The following is a 16,331-nucleotide window of genomic DNA, read 5'->3' on the forward strand; positions in this document are numbered from 1 at the left end:
GGCCAGGATGGGAGAGCAAAGCTGCTGTTGAAGAAGCCAGTCCAGCCTGAGCTGGTGGAGGGGATTTGCTGCACCAACTCGTGCACTTGGACAGACCGGCCTCGTGGCAGCAGTCACATTTTCTGGGATGCACAGAGCAGTAACCTTCCTCCAGGACTGGGTAGGCAGAAACACAACCCCTGTCTAGGCAAGCTCTTAGACTGCATTTCCACCACTCACCAAAAGGAAAAGGTCAGAAAAAGATTTTCCCCTGGTTTACCTTTTTCAGTACACCCCGAAGATGAGCCAAGGGAAACAGTTTTAGCAAGGGGGCCCAGCACGGCTCACCCAAGTCACCTGGATCAATAAGGTTAATATAAATAAAAATAGGTGCAGTGAAAAGCCAGAGGAAGGGGAAAGAGCAGGCAGCTCAGCCCACATCAGGACGCACACGCAGCTCCTGGCTGCACACCCCATCACAGGGAGCGGGGCTCAGCCAGGCTCGCAGCACCGCTGCTAAGAGGGCACCCAGCATCCGTCCTTCTGGCCCCCAGGAGCTGGGAAAGAGACAATTGAAGCTGAAGAACAAAGCTGGCACAAGGAGAAGGATAAAGCAGGTAGGAACAAGCAGAGCTGGTAACTGAACAAGTTCCCAACCGTGAGAGAAGTTTGCTGCACTAAAGGAGGGCACACGTTAATGGCATCTGTCTGGAGCAGATTCAGCAGGAGGGAAAATCTCATCCTTGCTGATCATCTCTGGTGAATGGAAAAATGAGGTTTCTGCTCCTTAAAGTAGTTTTCTGGTTTCATTGAGGGAAAATGCAGTTGTTGCCTAGGCCAGGACAGATGAGAACCACAGGACACGTGCAGGGTGCTCCTACCCAAAAGGGGGCATTCTCAGTGTCTGTGCGGGAGGTCCCCATGGGCACAAGGCAGAGTACCCCAATGCCTCAGGGCCTGGAACCAGCCCTTTTGAAGTGACCTCAGTGACCCACACAGTGGGGCTGCGCTGGCCCTGCCGTGCCTGGGTGCTGCTGCTTGCAGCACGTCTCGCCACACCTGGTCAGCCTGCAACGGGAGCTGTGGCTGCAAAGACGATGATTGGGCCCAGCTCAGTTACAGGTGCAAAAAGCACCACAAAACTCACAACATTGGGCATGGATAAAGTCTTTGGCTCAAAAACAAGAGGATTTCAGCTTCCATGCTGTCCTGAGCCGTTTGATGCATAAAAGCCAAAAGGGGAAGGAGCAGCAGCCCTGGCTGCCCAAGGGATGCCCTGCTCCTCTCGCGTAATCTTCCCCACGATCCCATGGCCTCTTTCATGTGACTGCCTGCACCGCTCATCTACAAAAACAAGCAGAAGCTCTGAAAGAAAACCTCTGCTTTAGAAGGTTGTGTAGGGCAACCAGCTTCCTTCTCAGACAAGCTGCCACACACCACGAGCAAAGGCCGTGACACCTGCTGCCACGGTCACCCGCTCAGGGTGGCTGTACAGGGCTCGCAGCCACAGAGCCCACCGCAGCCCACGGGCTTCTTCAAGCCCATGCAGCAGCACCAGGACGGCCACAGAAACATCCACACACAGCAAGGAAGGAAATAGGGGCTCTGTGGCAGCTCTGGCCGGCCCCACATAGCAATTCCAGCTTAGCAAAGCCGACCCGAGTACTCAGCACCTGCTCGGTGGCTGCAGCCTGGCTTCAGGGCGCTGCCCGCCATGCCTGCTTGATCGAGCCACGCATTATTGCAGCTCAGCGAGGCAGAAGTGAGCGGGCTGCTCAGCGTTAACGCCTTCAGGGAGCAGCGCCTGCCATTCCTACAGCCACGGGGGCTTCAGCCATGGGCTGCTGCGGCTCCCCATGCCGTGCCACCCAGGGTCACGGCCACAGCCCCCCAGCATCGCATGCACCCCCGGCACCACGAGTGCCCCGGGGGCTCTCCGCTTACCAAAGGTGCTGAGGTAGAAGGAAGCTCCCAGCGGTTCAGCCCGGCGGGTGCAGAGCGAGACCCTGCGGACATTGCCGGGCTCCATGGCAGGACACCTCTAATTAGCCAGCGGTTGGAGCCCCCCCGCCTCGCCTGGGAAAGCCGTGCGGCCGTTTCAGCCAGGAGGGCCAGGCGGGCGTGCAGCCGGGTTTCCAAAGGACGCGGTCCAACCGCCGGGCGTTTGAGTGGCGCGGTTCCCATTGGCCCCGCGGATTTGAATGGAGACCGCACCTGGGTGAGCAAACAGGCCCCAGCCCCAGCGCTGGGCTGCGGGCAGCCTCTGCTCTCCCCGGCCAGCCATGGCCCACACGCTGAGAACAAACTGCTGGGAAAAGGGAAAACCTTGCAGCATTTCTTCTCCCGCTCGCCGTGCCGGGCTGTAATTCTGCTGGTTGCCATCGGGCTGGCGAGCGTGAGCTCAGGACAGCGGCATGCACAGCTCCCCGGGGAAATTTCTGCAGGCAAGGAAGGGGTGCAGGAGAATTCACCTCTGGGGGGTTAACCAGGGAGGGAAGGGGCTGCAGGGCAGGGGTTATGTGCGTGGCTCTCATGTCACAGGGAGAGATGCACACAGCCCTGCAGGGGACTGGTCTGCAGACCCCAGAGCAGCCCTTCCCAGCCCCTGCGGGCTGGCAATGCACCCACCAGTTGCAGACACTGTGCCACTGCTTACTGGGAGGCACCCAGAGGTGGGCACAAGCTCTGCAGTGTGCGGAGAAAAGGTGGAGGTGGTTTCTCTGAGCAAAACCTCTCCCTGGTGCCCGGGCTGGCCCAGAGCTCTCTGCTTCCCACCCACAGCTCCACGCAGCCCTGCTCCCACGGTGCAGGACCCACAGTGGGGGGCAATCTCCAGCAGTCCAGACACCGTCTGCTGCACTGTCCGGGGCACTGGACACACGCACCCTGCCCTCCTCCCCACACTCCCAGCCAGCACTCACACCCCCATCACTTACCTTTCCCTTTCACCCGTGCGTGGCTGATCTTCCTCCTGCCCCTTGACGGCCCCCTCTGCCTCCGTGGGGAGGATGGTGCAGCCCCACGTCGCCCCTCCAGCAGTGCTGCCACGTGCTCTGGCCCCAGCATCCAGGGGCTCTGCCCCGTCCCTGCCAGAGAAAAGAGGAGATGGGAATAGGTAGGGCCAGGACATGGAGCAGGGACACAGGGGACATCAGAGCTCTGCAGTACCCCTTGTTTTAGCAGCCACAAGGGTGTGCCTGCCTTGCCCCCAGCCTTCTCCAGGACACCACGCTGCCAGGTCAGTGCCGAGCTTCCCCTGGCCAGCTCCTGCCCTGGCAGCACTGCCCCTCTCCCACACCATCACCCCCTGCCCAGGAAGGATGGAGAGGAGAGACAGCGATATGCCACAGCCACCAGAGCAGAGCTCAGAGGGAATCTTCAGAGGGAGCTTCAGCCATCACCATGCCATGCACCAAGTGCATCCCGGAGGCTTTGGTCAATGCCAAAGCCTCTTTGGCCAATTTGGTCAATTGTTACCTTCAATTATATTTTAAACAGGCTACTGGCCCCATCAGTCTTTATTAGCACCGCTGGCACCCCGCAAGCAGGCGGAGACGCTGTGAGCACAGCAGGACACACGGCGCCTAGTGCACAGCACGATGCCTTCTAGGCCCCCAAATGCCCCCAGCTGCATGTTCACAGATGTGCCCTCAGCACAGCATCCTGGCACGGGGAAGTAGTCGAATTGGAAAGGCTGCTTGCTTGCTAGGAAAGCTTTCCCCTCAAAGTTTGGCATTCTCTGGCAGGGGTGCTGGGCAGGTCCAGCTGGATTTACACCAGTAAAACTGTCTGAAACTGCAGGAAAAGCAACAGAAGGAACAGAGTGAGCAAAGGAGGAAAGAAGGGAGGGATGCTCGCTGGACAGCCCAATTTATCATTGCCGACAGACACCTATTGTACCACTGCCATAAATCACAGCCCCTTTGGACATTAGGAGGAGACAGATAACTGCCTGGAGTCTCCAAAGGCCTCACACAAAGCTCAGCCCCGTTTGGGCTGCCTGCCCCCCGCAGCGCTCAGCCCAAACCTTGGCAATCTGCATGGGCCTTGAGAAGGCGCCTGGCCGAGCAGCCAGCTAGTGCCGTCCACCACTTTACTGGCCTAAAATATTTAGAGCCTGCAAGGTCCTGGACTTTCTGCGGGCAGCTCCCACGCAGAGCTCCTGCCCCACAGCAGGAGGGGGCCAGGTGCCTCCTTATCCCTTCTGCATGCAGCAGCATGAGCCACAAGAGTCCACACGGGCTGCGTGGGAGCCACTGACCTGCTCAGGGATCCACATCCATCCCCTCTGACAGAGGAAGAGGCACCAGGCACCATCCACAGATCTGCTGGCATGGCACAGCACAGCACGGCACAGCACGGCACCTGAGCAGCCCTCCTGCTGCCCAGCCTCGCTACAGCAATGCCTGGGAGCCCAGCAGGCTCCAGATCTGTCCCCTGCCCCCTCCACAGGGACCCAGATATTAGAGTGGGATGAAGAAGAGGACCCTAAAAAGATGTGTTTTGTTCGTTAGTTGCTGCCCTACTTAAGAGGATGCACAAGCAGCAGAGATTATTCCAGCGAGCAGAAACCCCATGGGACAGGCAGAGCCACAGCACCAGGAGCTCCCACATCCTCCGTGGTTTCTCTGCAGCTCCCACACACCTGTCCTGTCCCACCACACTGCAGGATGTGAGCACAGAGGAAGCCAGATCCCTGTTTCCCAGTGAGGTTGATGCTGTCAGACATGAGGGGAGCAGGAGGTGCAGCCCGGTGACACAGGTCCGGGCCATGCAGCCTGGGCCACCAACTTAACTCCTTTGGCCACCTGGAGGCCCCACAGCTCCCTGTGATACCTGCAGCCTCTGGAGCTCCCCAGTCCTTCAGGACCCTGTGACTTGGGGACACGTGGTGGAGCTGGCACTGTTGGCTCCTGCCTCTCCTACAGGCACCCGAAGCACCGAGCTCGGACCTGGGCCAGGTCTGGTGAAGCACAGTGGATGCAGGTGGAGAAAGGCCTGACCCAGCTCTTGGGGCTCAGTGATAAAAGCATCTCTGCCCTAACAAGTACCTGGATTCCCACATCTGGCATGGCTGCTTTGTGTGGGCAGGGATTAAAACAGACAAGCTGGGGGGATGAACCCCTTCAGTCCTCACAGGCACCGCCTGGGAGAGGAACCAAGTCAGATGTCTCGATGCTACGGAGCATTACAGGAGCTCTCCCTTCCTCCCCACAGGGAGGGTCCGGGGATTCCTCATCATCCCAGCCCCAGGGGGTGCAGACAGACCTCACGACGGCTCAAAGACCCTTTCTTACAGCTCTAACAGCAAGGCTGCAGATGGAGGTCCCCAGAAGACAGCCTCCCAGTGGGGAAACAAGCAAGGGATCCACTGCACAGCTCCAGCAATCTCCCTGAATCTCTGTTAACACAAGCAGAGTGTGCACCAGCCCCAGCTTTGCCCTGTCCTTGCCTACTTCACATCCCCACGGCAGCACCAAGACCACAGTTTGCTTTGCTCCTCTCCAGCACCACCAAGCCTGCAGGAATCCCTGGCACACCGCCACACACAGCTGGAGGTGTCTCACCGGGCCATCCTGTCTCCTAGGAGCTCCCCAGGCTCACACAAAGTCTCCCCTCTCCCTGTATTTATTGCAAAATGCTGTTAAAAGGCCAAAGGAAAGACAAACAGGACAGTAAAAAATAAATGCAGTTTCTCTAAAGCAGCCAGTCTCACAGATCTGGGTAAAAGAATCCCATTACAGAGATTTTTTTCCCATCCAAACAAAATAACAGAAGAGGTGAAGAGTCCCTCTGGGACTCTGAGGGTTCAAAGCCATAGGGGCTCCACAAATCCAAAGGGATTGGGGTTCATCAGCTGCAAAAATCAGTCCTAATTCTCAAACCCAGCAGGCACAAGCCCGCTCCATCCTGCAGCGCAAGGCACTAACAGAAAGCCCCACGGTCTGCCACTGGCAAACACAGTCCCACAAGGAGCTGGGCATCTCCGACACCCCACCAAGGGCCTGCAGGAGATACGGTCCCTCATCTCCTCCAAGCACCAGGATTTGGTTCGGCAGCAATAACCAGGCACCTGCACAGACGCAATGCACACTTCACAGCGGGCAGAGCAGCACAGTGCACTCAGCAGAGGAACCTCCCGAGCACTCACTTGCCAGCAGCGGCGCTCCCAGCTGCTCCATCGCTCCCACGCAGGACGGTCCCTCACTGCAGCAATGTCCAAGCACCAGCACCCTGTGCTCACACTGTGATTTAGCTGCCACAAGCCTTTGACCTTGGCACTGCTGAAAAGGAGGGGGAAAAAACAGCGTAGAAATGTCCAACGGGAGAAGAACTTGTGACTTAGAAGTCACAAATTAAGTTGCATGCCAGGAAGAGACAGCAGAGACGTGCCCTGCTCTTTGCAGGCTCCCAACAGCGAGTTACTGACTCTTTCTAACTTCCCTCTTAACATTCAAACCCCTGGAGACTGACCTTAACCTGCATTTCTATTACAGTCCCCAGCAAACTGCACATTCAGCTGGTTGGCTTGGGAGTTAATGACTTTCTTTTAAAATTTAACACAGTTCTCCATCACAAACTTCAGTTTGTCGGCACTAGGATCTGCCTTTGGCTGGATATTCAAATCCAAACATGCTCAGACAGTTATGCCAGGCAAAACGGTGCCACACGCACACAGAAAACTTACAAGGTTAAATCTGGCTTTGAAACTACACAAACTAAATCAGGCTGGGAAAATTACCTGCCTTCCCAGACAACAAGAGGGTTTTTAGGAACAGAAAGGCTATTTCTGGGTAATCCTGCTGGGATTGCCAAAGTCTGCCATACCGAGCAGACACAAAACTTCAGCACTTTCCCAGCAGTGGAACTGCTGCAACCCTCTCTTCTCTGGGGTCTGCAGCACACTTCAAGTCCAGGGCATAGCAGGGGTTCCCCGACACCCTCTCTGCAGCAAGCACAGCAGTCTTTCCCTGAAAAATGCCAGTGAGGAACCAGTAGAGCCACAGACTGGCTGATTTTCCAATCTGGGACCAAGAGACAGGTTTCCCCTGCTGCAAGGGTGTCTTTAGAAACACCTCACCATCTCTGTTCATGTTCTGGAGCCTGCATGTCCCACTGGAGCCCAAATCTGTGAGCCAGCCACAGCACCAGCACTGCATCCCCACATGGTCCTTGCTGCTGCATTTGCCAAACTGCTGCCCTGTCTGCTCACACTGTAGGCAGGATGGACTCGAGGCTCCATGCTCCTGCAAAACTGCACCTCCCAGCAGGATGCAAATGTTGCACTAGGGATTAAACTTAATGCTCAAAGCTAGCGTACAGCTACAGCATGAGACGCTTCTACAGGTGTGTTTTTCTGAGCCAATTCTGAGCCTGCAGTGTTGCTGTGGATTACTGGATTTAGACAAATGCTAAGTACTAAGCTGTTGCTCATTCAGTTTAATGCAGTAAAAATTATACGATTGACCTGTCTTTAAAATATTTCTCATAAAAGATAAGTTTTAAACTAGTAAAAGTTCCTTGAGAATTGTGTTTTTTTGTGGTCACATGGACCAAAGCAACTAAGTTATTGTCAAATCAAGAAGCTATTGTCCATCTCCTGAGCTGAACTGTGTGCAGAGCCCGACGCTGTGCTCACATTCAGTGGCTGAGCTCCTCTGCCAGCTGCTGGGCACCGGGCACCTGGGCTCTGCTTCCTGCCCAGGGTCTGGCACTATCCAACCCCTCAGTGAGCCAGCTTAGCTCACTGATACAGCAGAAAATGACCTCTTCGTGGCCTGCAAACCAAGCCCTAAGAATGAAGGCGTGTGGTACTGCCAGGCAGGTCCAACAGCTTACTGTCACCAAAACCCATCCCATTTGGGTGGTGGCATACCATTAGTTCAGCCTTAACGTGGCCACCTTAAGCAACCTCTGTAGATTCATTTGCCTTCTGGATCAATTAGCAGAGCAGAGCCTGATTATTACATACCTCGCTTCGTGACAGCTCTGTTCTCTGTAGTCAGCAAGGGGCTCTTCCTTCCCCGAAGCTGAAAACATTCACTTTTCCAATGCTATTAAAGAGCATGAGGTTCATCTGTCTAGGTGAGATAATGTCTGACCCTGCTGCAGAGTTCAGGCCTGGAAAAATAGGTCTTTCTGAGCTGCAGAACAAACAGAAGCAAGATTCATGGCGAAACAAATGCAAGCAAACAGTATGAAAGGCAAATCAGAGGTTACCCTACAGGTTTCCTCTTCAAAAGCAAAGTAAATTAACTTTCCAAACTGAATTAACAAAGTTACCATTAATGTAATAATTGGTACATGCAGCTGAAAATAGCTCCTTAACCTGTACACGTAATTTGTCCAAATATCTTTCTTCGGTCAGATAGGAACAGCTATTCAATCAGCAGAATTTCAGGCTGGTCATTTTTCAAAGTCAAAACCACTGAATTGGCTTATGGTAAAAGAGGATCCCAGAATGATATCTCAGGGCTGAAAGAACTGGATTTGAGAACCTTAAACAGAGGTGATCTACCCTTACGAGACCTGGGGTTGGAAGAGAAGCGTGCAAGGGGCACCTACGTGCTAGCACACTGGGAACTGGACTCCTGTGCAGTGGCTATTTTTTCTGTAGGAAATGGAGAAAAAGGAATGATGCCAGACATTGGAATCAAATTTCAGGACTGTTATACTTGGCAATTTGGAAGATTTAAAAAATAAAATAATAATGATAAACTTATTTGCCTTCAAAAACAAAAACAAAACAAAAAAAATAAAAAAAAAAAAAGAGCAGCCAGGGACAGTCTCTAAGATAAGACAAATTTAAACTAGAAGCTAGTAAAAACAAACGCTTGTAACAATATCCCATTAGCTCATACAACTGAAGTCACTCAGATCTGAGCTCTGTGCCTGCCTTCAGTTTTGTGAACATTTGATCTCCTCTTTGTTACAAGCACTGACAGAGGCAGTAAGACATGGGCTCAGCTCTGGCCTTGAGCACTTCACAGTCCCTTCTGACTTGTGTCCAACGACAACTTGCTAGGAATAGCAACCTTGGGTTTGTATCATTGAGGGGAAGGGGTGTGAATTGGTTCACAAGCCTACAGGGGTAGGAATACACTTGATAATTTGCAAGCTTAGGGACTAACAGAGCTTTACTTACACTGATCTTGCAGCCTGAGAGCAACCCTGGCAGAACCAGCAGGGCTGTGCTCAGTGCACAGAGCGAAGGTTGCATGGATCGGAGCTTTAGCAGGTATGTGAACCACTTTACAGCATATTTCCTCCCCAATTTTGAGGAGGGGAAAAGGTTAAACTAGACGTAATTTGAGTCAGTGACAGCCTCAATATTAGAGGACCTGCATTTCTTGCATCACATCTATCATAGCAGGGCTGCAACAATAATGGAAAGGATGTATTTGTTCCACAGTAACTACTCGACATGACAATAACCTGTAATTTTTTTTTATAATCATTTATTTGGTCATGATGATACTGAAGGTTCATTTTCACAGAAGTTAAGCAAGATTCAAAAAAATCTATAGTAATGGTGTGTTCCTTACAGAACAGAAGGTACTCAGTAAGCTGTGTCCACTGCAGCAGAAACATAGATGTAATATTTCTGTGAAATTCTGAGAAAAACAATCAGGCTACCACCACCCAACGTTAGTATTTTCTTCTGAGCTTTTTAGAAGAGATGGTGCAGCAGAGGTGGAAAGAGCTCTGTGACATTTGGAACATCTGCTCTATCTCCTTGAAGACTGGCTCAGGGAGATGTTCACAAGTTCTGGTGATAGAAATTAATCTGAGAAAAGTAAAGCAAATGTAAGATGAGCACTGAGGACCCTATGGTTAAAGACTGTGCCACAGCAGCTCCGTTGGTGTACTGACTCCATTTATACAGTAGCCAGCATTTCCAGCTAAGCAAACGAGAATTCACCTGATAGCAACTGTAATTTTTCTTTATGCAGACCACACTCCTGGGCCTACGTGATAAAAATGCAAGAAATTGTGATCTCAGCCCTTCCAAGAGCATGAAGGTTACCGCAGCCACAACAGCCAGGCTCCTGCGCACAGTGCTACCTTGAGAAATTATAGAAGGCAAGCACAGCAATTCCTTCTTCTTGATTATCTGTCAGTGGTGATCCAATTCTTGAGGACAGCCAGAAGAAAACCCTTTAAGGACAGAACCACAAGATTTGTATAATACCGATGAATCACTTGGTTAAATGGGAGATCACACCTACAGGCAATCACTGGAACAGTGGTGATCAATGAGTTCGTAAAGCAAGTTCCTGGTAGTCTGATATACAAACCTCATTTACAAAGACCTAACCAAAGCAAGTTGCTGAGGTTCTCATGTAGAAATAAATCATTAATGAATGAGGTTTTATGTATGTAAATAAGGAGAAAAAAAAATGTTGAAAATTGAGTGCCTAAACTTCACAACAAGTCATTGAAATCACCTGCCAAGAAAAGCAATAAATGATCTTCTCCTTGAGGTCAGGAGTCAAGTTTACCTTACCAAAGAGATTCTTTATTTGAACAAGCTACTGAGATAAATTCTGGTGAAGACACCTGCTATATAGGTCAGACTGGGCAACCTGACGATCACTTCCATCTTAAAAAAATAAACTAAAATAATGTGTGAGAAGTGTTCAACTCAACCAACTATCTCATGTGAAAAACAAGAACTGCCTTCACTTCACAAGGATTCCAAATTAGTTTTTTCCAAGAGTAAGAATGCTCTTTTCCTTCCTTCAGTGAAATTAAGAATTTAACCATAACTTTATTTTCTCTTTAAGGCTGTAAAACCTGAATCAGTTTCCTAAACAGATCTAAGCACGTTCCTCTCCAATTCTCTTTAGTGTATCCCAGCACTGCGGATATTTTCAAGTAACCACGCCACAAATAGCTTCATCCCACGAGCTCACATCTGCAGGCATCATCTTTGCAACCACCCCCGAAGGGAGAACAGGAAGATGGTATCATCAGTGTCAACAGTCTGCAGAACAGAAAATTTGTGCAAATTAATTTGGCAGGAAATATAAATAAATAAATAAATAGGATATATACAGTGTAAAATAAAGTTAACAGCACAAAACTGTAGAGAATCAGAGTGCGGGTTCTCCTCAGGTATACCCATCCTAGGCCACCACAGGCTGACAAGCTGGCATCACATCCCACAGCTCCAGAGGTTTTATACTCAAATACCTTTTCTGGTCTCATCATGTATAAAACATATAAACCACGACTTGCAGTATTAAGTTTCATTTACAGCTTACAGTGAGGCACACATACTCTTGTTTTTAGTGACCATTGCATCCAAGAAAGAGGGTCCATCATAACCAGCCTTGCTCAGAGTGGAGGACCCTTGGGCCGTGCCCCTGGCTGTAGGCCAGCATCATCTCCGTTTTAACTCCAGCCTGGCCCCTCCGCCACACAATAACACAACTCTGCCTTGCTTTGTTCTTAAATTAGGCATATAGGAAACAACCTCGCCCTCTGGCAAAACAGAAAACAAACCAAGCTTCTGATGACTCTTCTAACAACAGCAAGCCGACAGCCTGTCCAAGGCCGGCACTAGCCCCGTCTGTTACAGTTACAAACGGAGCGGTTCAATCAGTTGTTATTTCATTAAAAAGTAATGCACCACCTGCTGCAGCATCTCACCTCCGAGAGCCACAAAGTAACCGTAGAGTTAACAGCAGAACAAAGCGTGCTGGAAATGAGACTCGAGAGACGTGATTTGAATGTACAGCGAGAGCCTTTTATTAATTCAATCACTATAAGTGGAAAAGCAATCAAGCTGTCACGCACACAAGCCTTCCTTCGGGTCTGACCTCTGTGTGCTCCGAATGCCAGGCGCTGTCCCCAGCGTGCTGTTACACGTAACGCAAGCTATAACCTTTACCTATAAACTCGTCTCACGAATGCCCATAAAAAAGCCTCATTACTGCCCCTGCCACAGGAACGTGCGGGATTTCTGGGGAAAAAGGGCTGCACCGCCAGGTACCGCTCCCAGCTCCAAGCAGCGCCCCAACACAGCACGGTGCCACCACTGACCTACTGCCCCCTCGCACTGTGAGTTCATTTAAGGTTGGATGTTAGGAAGAGCTTCTTTACTGAAAGTTGTTGTGAGGCATTGGAACAGGCTGCCCAGGGAGGTGGTGGAGTCACCATCCCTGGAAGTCTTCAAAAGACGTTTAGATGTAGAGCTTAGGGATATGGTTTAGTGGGGACTGTTAGTGTTAGGTCAGAGGTTGGACTCGATGATCTTGAGGTCTCTTCCAACCTAGAAATTCTGTGATTCTGTGATTCTGTAATCACCTCATAAGGTTATCAAAAGAGAGAAAAACTCGTGAAATTAACAGCATGGAAGCTGAGGCACCACAGTTATGGGGCGGAGGTGGCGGGCGGCACGGCCTGGCTGCAGACCCCCCAGCCCCATCGGGCCGGGCTCCCCCCAGCTCCCTCCATTCCCTCACGGCCCCCTCAGTCCCCTCCCGCCCCTCCCCTCCGGCGCCTCCTCGTCGCCAGGCAACGGCGGGCGCGGGGCAGGACGGGACGGGAAGGGCGGGGCGCGGGGCACGCCGGGACGGGGCGGAGGTGAGCGGCAGCGCGGGGCCGGCACCGGGAGCGGGACCGGGCCTGGGTCGGGCTGGGGTCGGCTCGGCCCGGGCCGTGCCGCGCCCCCCGCCCCGTGACGCCGTCCTTGCCTTGCAGGGGGTCCCAGGATGGCGGAGAGACCGGAGGACCTGAACCTGCCCAACGCCGTCATCACGCGCATCATCAAGGAGGCGGTGGGTGCCCAGCGGGGGCTGCGGGCGGGCACACGGACACGGACAGGGACAGACAGACAGACACGGACACACGGACAGGGACACACAGACACAGCCCCCCCGGCGCTCCCTGTCCCCCGGGTTCGCCGCCCAAAGCCCCCGGGGGGCTCCGGCCCTGCTCAGCGCCGCGTTGGGTTTGTGGCCGTCAGCGAGCAGCTCGGGGCCTTGCGGGGCATCGGCAGCGAGGCGGGCACCGCGTGAGGCGGGGTCATTGCCTCCTCCTGGCTTGTGCTTGAGAGAAAACAATCCCATTTCTGGTGGCCTTCGGCTGGCATCGAAGCTCCTGCGGTAGTGTCTGAGATCAGCGTAGAGTTTCCAGGCCTGCTCAGCTCTCTGAATGCTGTCAGAGAACCCAACACGTGCATTAGGCAGGTTAAGTCGCTTACAGCAGCTGCTGATAAAACTCGAATTTGTTTTCTAGCTTCCTGATGGGGTGAACATTTCCAAAGAAGCTCGGAGCGCGATATCTCGAGCAGCAAGTGTGTTTGTGCTCTATGCAACGTCATGGTAAGAATTTGTCACCTCACGTAACGGGAGCAGTTGATTTGTAACTCACCTCTGTGCTGCCTGTCCTGGAGGTCTGTTTCAGTGTGCGTGCTGGCATTGTCTGACTAAATAAAATAATCTTTAGCATAACCCACGCCACCAGATTGCCAGAGTTTGGTTTGGGTTGCCTTTTACAACTTGATGAAGACAAGAACCCTTGGCTGACTTTCCAAGCTCGCCATATGACTGCATTTGGGCAGATGTGAGCCAGCAGAGCCAGCCTTGGAGCTGGCTACATGGATACAGCAACGTCTTTGGGGGGTGGGGAGCATGGGGGTGGGTGCTTGCCAAGAATATGCTCTGCCAGCAGTTGCTTTTCTGGTGTTGAGTACTCTCATGGCTTTACGGAATTACCACCTTGTAGCCCATGTTCAGACTTTCTACTTCTTTCCCCCTGGCTATTCATAGAAAATGTTCATGCAAGCAGAAAACTTAAAGTTGTGGGAGAGCAATGCAACTAGATGAAAACACTAACAGCCAGTGTAAGCACGAGAGCATGTTAAACTTTTACAGTAAGTGATTTAAGAGCCCTGAATATTTAGGAGATTTTCTTTCTTGAAGTTATGACTTTAATAAACAAAAATAAATTGATGACAGTTATCAATTATCCGTCTTCTCTTTCTTGTTTTTGCCTAGTGCAAATAACTTTGCCATGAAGGGGAAGAGGAAAACCCTGAATGCTGGCGATGTTCTCTCTGCCATGGAGGAAATGGAGTTTCAGCGATTTGTAGCCCCTCTGAAAGAGTCCCTGGAAGGTATCGTCCTCAGCTCATGTCGAGGGAAATGAAGTAGCCACAAGTCCTATTTTCCTTGAACATTGGACAAGCAACACTTACTTGCCTGTCTTGTTTCTCTTTTCTTTGCCCAGCATCCTACACTGCAGGTTGCCTGGGGATTAATAATGTGCACCTTAGCAGAACTGGGATAACATTATTTCACAACTGATGAGGATTGAGAAAGTCTCATCTGGTATCAATCCCCTATTATGTTATCTAAGGAAAGTCTTAGGTGCTGCCTGTAAATGTGAACTCCTGCGACCTTTTCAGCATTTTTCTGCTGAAACTTAACCTGATTTCCTATGGAGCTGGTCAGCACAGCTCAAATAATAGGGTGAGTTGCTGCTCTGAGTTCACTGCTCCTGCTATAAGCCTGGAGAGCCAGTGGACGTTGAACTTCAGCTACTGTAATGTTCATGCAGTGGCTGGCTTGCAGTTTTTCACTGTTTTCTTTTTAGTTTACAGACGTGAACAGAAAGGAAAGAAAGAAGCAAGAAAAGATAAAGACAAAAAGACAGACTCAGAGGAACAAGATAAGAGCCGAGAGGAAGAGAATGATGATGATGATGAAAGGATGGAGGAAGAAGAACAAAACGAGGAGGAGGAGGTGGACAACTGAGCTTGCTGATGAGACATGCAGGGGTTGGGTTTTTGTAGGGATATAAATGCTGTAAAGAAATCTTGCTGTGTCCCCTCTTGTTTCCAGTAGAGCATTGTACTGTTCTTTTGGGGTCCATCTCTGTTTGACTTTAGCTTGTATATAAAGGATTTGGCTAAAACATTTCTAGTGGGTGGACCACCTCATCCCTGTGCGCAGGGGACTTGGCAGCCTCCCCAGGTTCTGAGCTGGCAGTAAAGCTGGGTTGGCTCTGAAATAGAATGGAAAAAAAATAGAAGCTGGCCAAGAGAACCTGAGAGAACTGTTGAATAAGCTCCTTAAACCAAGTCAGAGACTGAATCTTTGTTAACCCCTTGGGGTTTAAAGACTACACAATGATGTTAAGAGCCTTAGAAGCTGACCATTTAAGCTTTTTATCTATGTAACATTCTTTTTTTCCTTTGGTTTCCTGCATTCTGTCTGTGCCTTCTATTTTGTGCTCTTTGGCAGTGATGCTGTCTTTCAGCCTTACCAGCAGTGTGCAGCAATGCAGCACAACTGTACAAGGGCCAGCAAACTGAACTGGTTTTCTCCCTAAACGAATTTAAATCAAAAAACCTCACTGTGTACAATGCAAACTAAATACCGAAAGTGCTTGTTTTGTGTCTTTAAAACCCTTGGAGATGAAGAGGTTTTTTTGTATGAAAAATATGAAGCAAAACTAACTGGAAAAATGTGTGTGAGGAATAGTAAAAAAGAAGGCTGGCTCACGTGGGATGTTTGCAGGGCAGCAGTGCATCTGGTGGTCTCACCTCCCTCTTCTGCAGAGCTGCAGTTTCTGCAGGCAGGTTGGTGGCTTTTCTGCAAGTCTAAATGTAGTGTTAGAATAGCAGTGGTTTTTTGTTGTTTAGTTTTTTTTTTCCTCCTGAATTGGAGTGGACTAATTACTTCAGAAGACCTTCAGGGTGTGCAGCCTGCCTCCAGGAGTGCAGTGAGGGCAGTGCAGTCCTACATAGGAAGGCCAGCCTCAAGTCTGTGAATTTTTTACATATCCCCATCAAGAAAATGGGACCAAACCAGCAGAATTACCTGTTAGAATAAGCTTCTTTTGGACGCAGTGCTTTATTATTTGATTGATCTTTTTTTCAAGACTGATAAACCTAATATTTCAGCGAAGCTAGCGAAGGAAATGAAGAACATTTTGGGTACATTTAAGTAAACCCCCCGGTTTTGCTGATGTGCAGCTTAAACATGAGCACATGGGAGGAGCAGCACCTCCTGTGTTTTATAAAGCTGACGCAGAGCCCCCCTGCGAGCTGCCCAGCCCTGCCAGTTGTATGGCACGGTGACAACGTGCAGAGAGCCAGCTCCTGGAGGGAGCTCAATCCCCAGCGATCCGCTGTCTGGTTTCCACTTGGCACTCAGTCAGAACAGGCTGCGCTGACGACGCCTTCCCCATCTGAACAACCCCGAAGCGGTGCTTCCAGCTTTTTTTTTAATCTCGTACCAATGTGGGACGCGTGCTGTGGCGGGACCAATGTTTGAATAAAAGCCGGACTCTTTGCAGCCGCCGCCTCCTTCATTACACAGAGCGGGCTCAGGGCAGGG

General features: G+C 51.0%; 2 protein-coding genes across 5 annotated transcripts in view; one reads left to right on the forward strand and one right to left on the reverse strand.

The window, feature by feature from the left end:
- The window catches only part of RGS3 (regulator of G protein signaling 3), a 77,027-nt gene extending 70,642 nt beyond the window's left edge, over positions 1-6,385 (reverse strand). Inside the window, exons 1-2 of one of the 2 annotated variants that reach the window (XM_038164992.2) lie at positions 6,131-6,385; positions 2,916-3,065 (exon numbers count right to left, since the gene is read on the reverse strand). In XM_038164992.2, coding sequence (XP_038020920.1) covers positions 2,916-3,065; positions 6,131-6,161 — 181 coding nt within the window. In that variant the 5' untranslated portion in view covers positions 6,162-6,385. Of the gene's footprint in view, positions 1-1,923; positions 2,071-2,915; positions 3,066-6,130 lie in introns of those variants that run through there. The other variant, XM_027470785.3, reaches the window with a different exon arrangement.
- A 6,116-nt stretch (positions 6,386-12,501) lies between these two features.
- On the forward strand, positions 12,502-16,289 carry POLE3 (DNA polymerase epsilon 3, accessory subunit). 3 transcript variants are annotated; one of them, XM_027470864.3, is made up of 5 exons: positions 12,502-12,570; positions 12,688-12,764; positions 13,225-13,310; positions 13,986-14,104; positions 14,584-16,289. In XM_027470864.3, the coding sequence occupies exons 2-5, from the start codon at positions 12,699-12,701 to the stop codon at positions 14,742-14,744; spliced, it is 432 nt and encodes a 143-aa protein (XP_027326665.1). In that variant the 5' UTR covers positions 12,502-12,570; positions 12,688-12,698; the 3' UTR covers positions 14,745-16,289. The 3 variants fall into 3 exon arrangements, 2 of the variants coding, with proteins under 2 accessions (XP_027326665.1, XP_071881641.1); XR_003501026.3 differs by lacking the exon at positions 12,502-12,570 and adding an exon at positions 14,218-14,459 and having other exon boundaries at positions 12,577-12,764; positions 14,584-14,804; XM_072025540.1 differs by lacking the exon at positions 12,502-12,570 and having other exon boundaries at positions 12,584-12,764.
- The last annotated feature ends 42 nt before the right edge of the window (positions 16,290-16,331 follow it).

This window comes from Anas platyrhynchos, chromosome 18 (genome assembly GCF_047663525.1).
Source record: "Anas platyrhynchos isolate ZD024472 breed Pekin duck chromosome 18, IASCAAS_PekinDuck_T2T, whole genome shotgun sequence".
Classification (NCBI taxonomy): domain Eukaryota; kingdom Metazoa; phylum Chordata; class Aves; order Anseriformes; family Anatidae; genus Anas; species Anas platyrhynchos.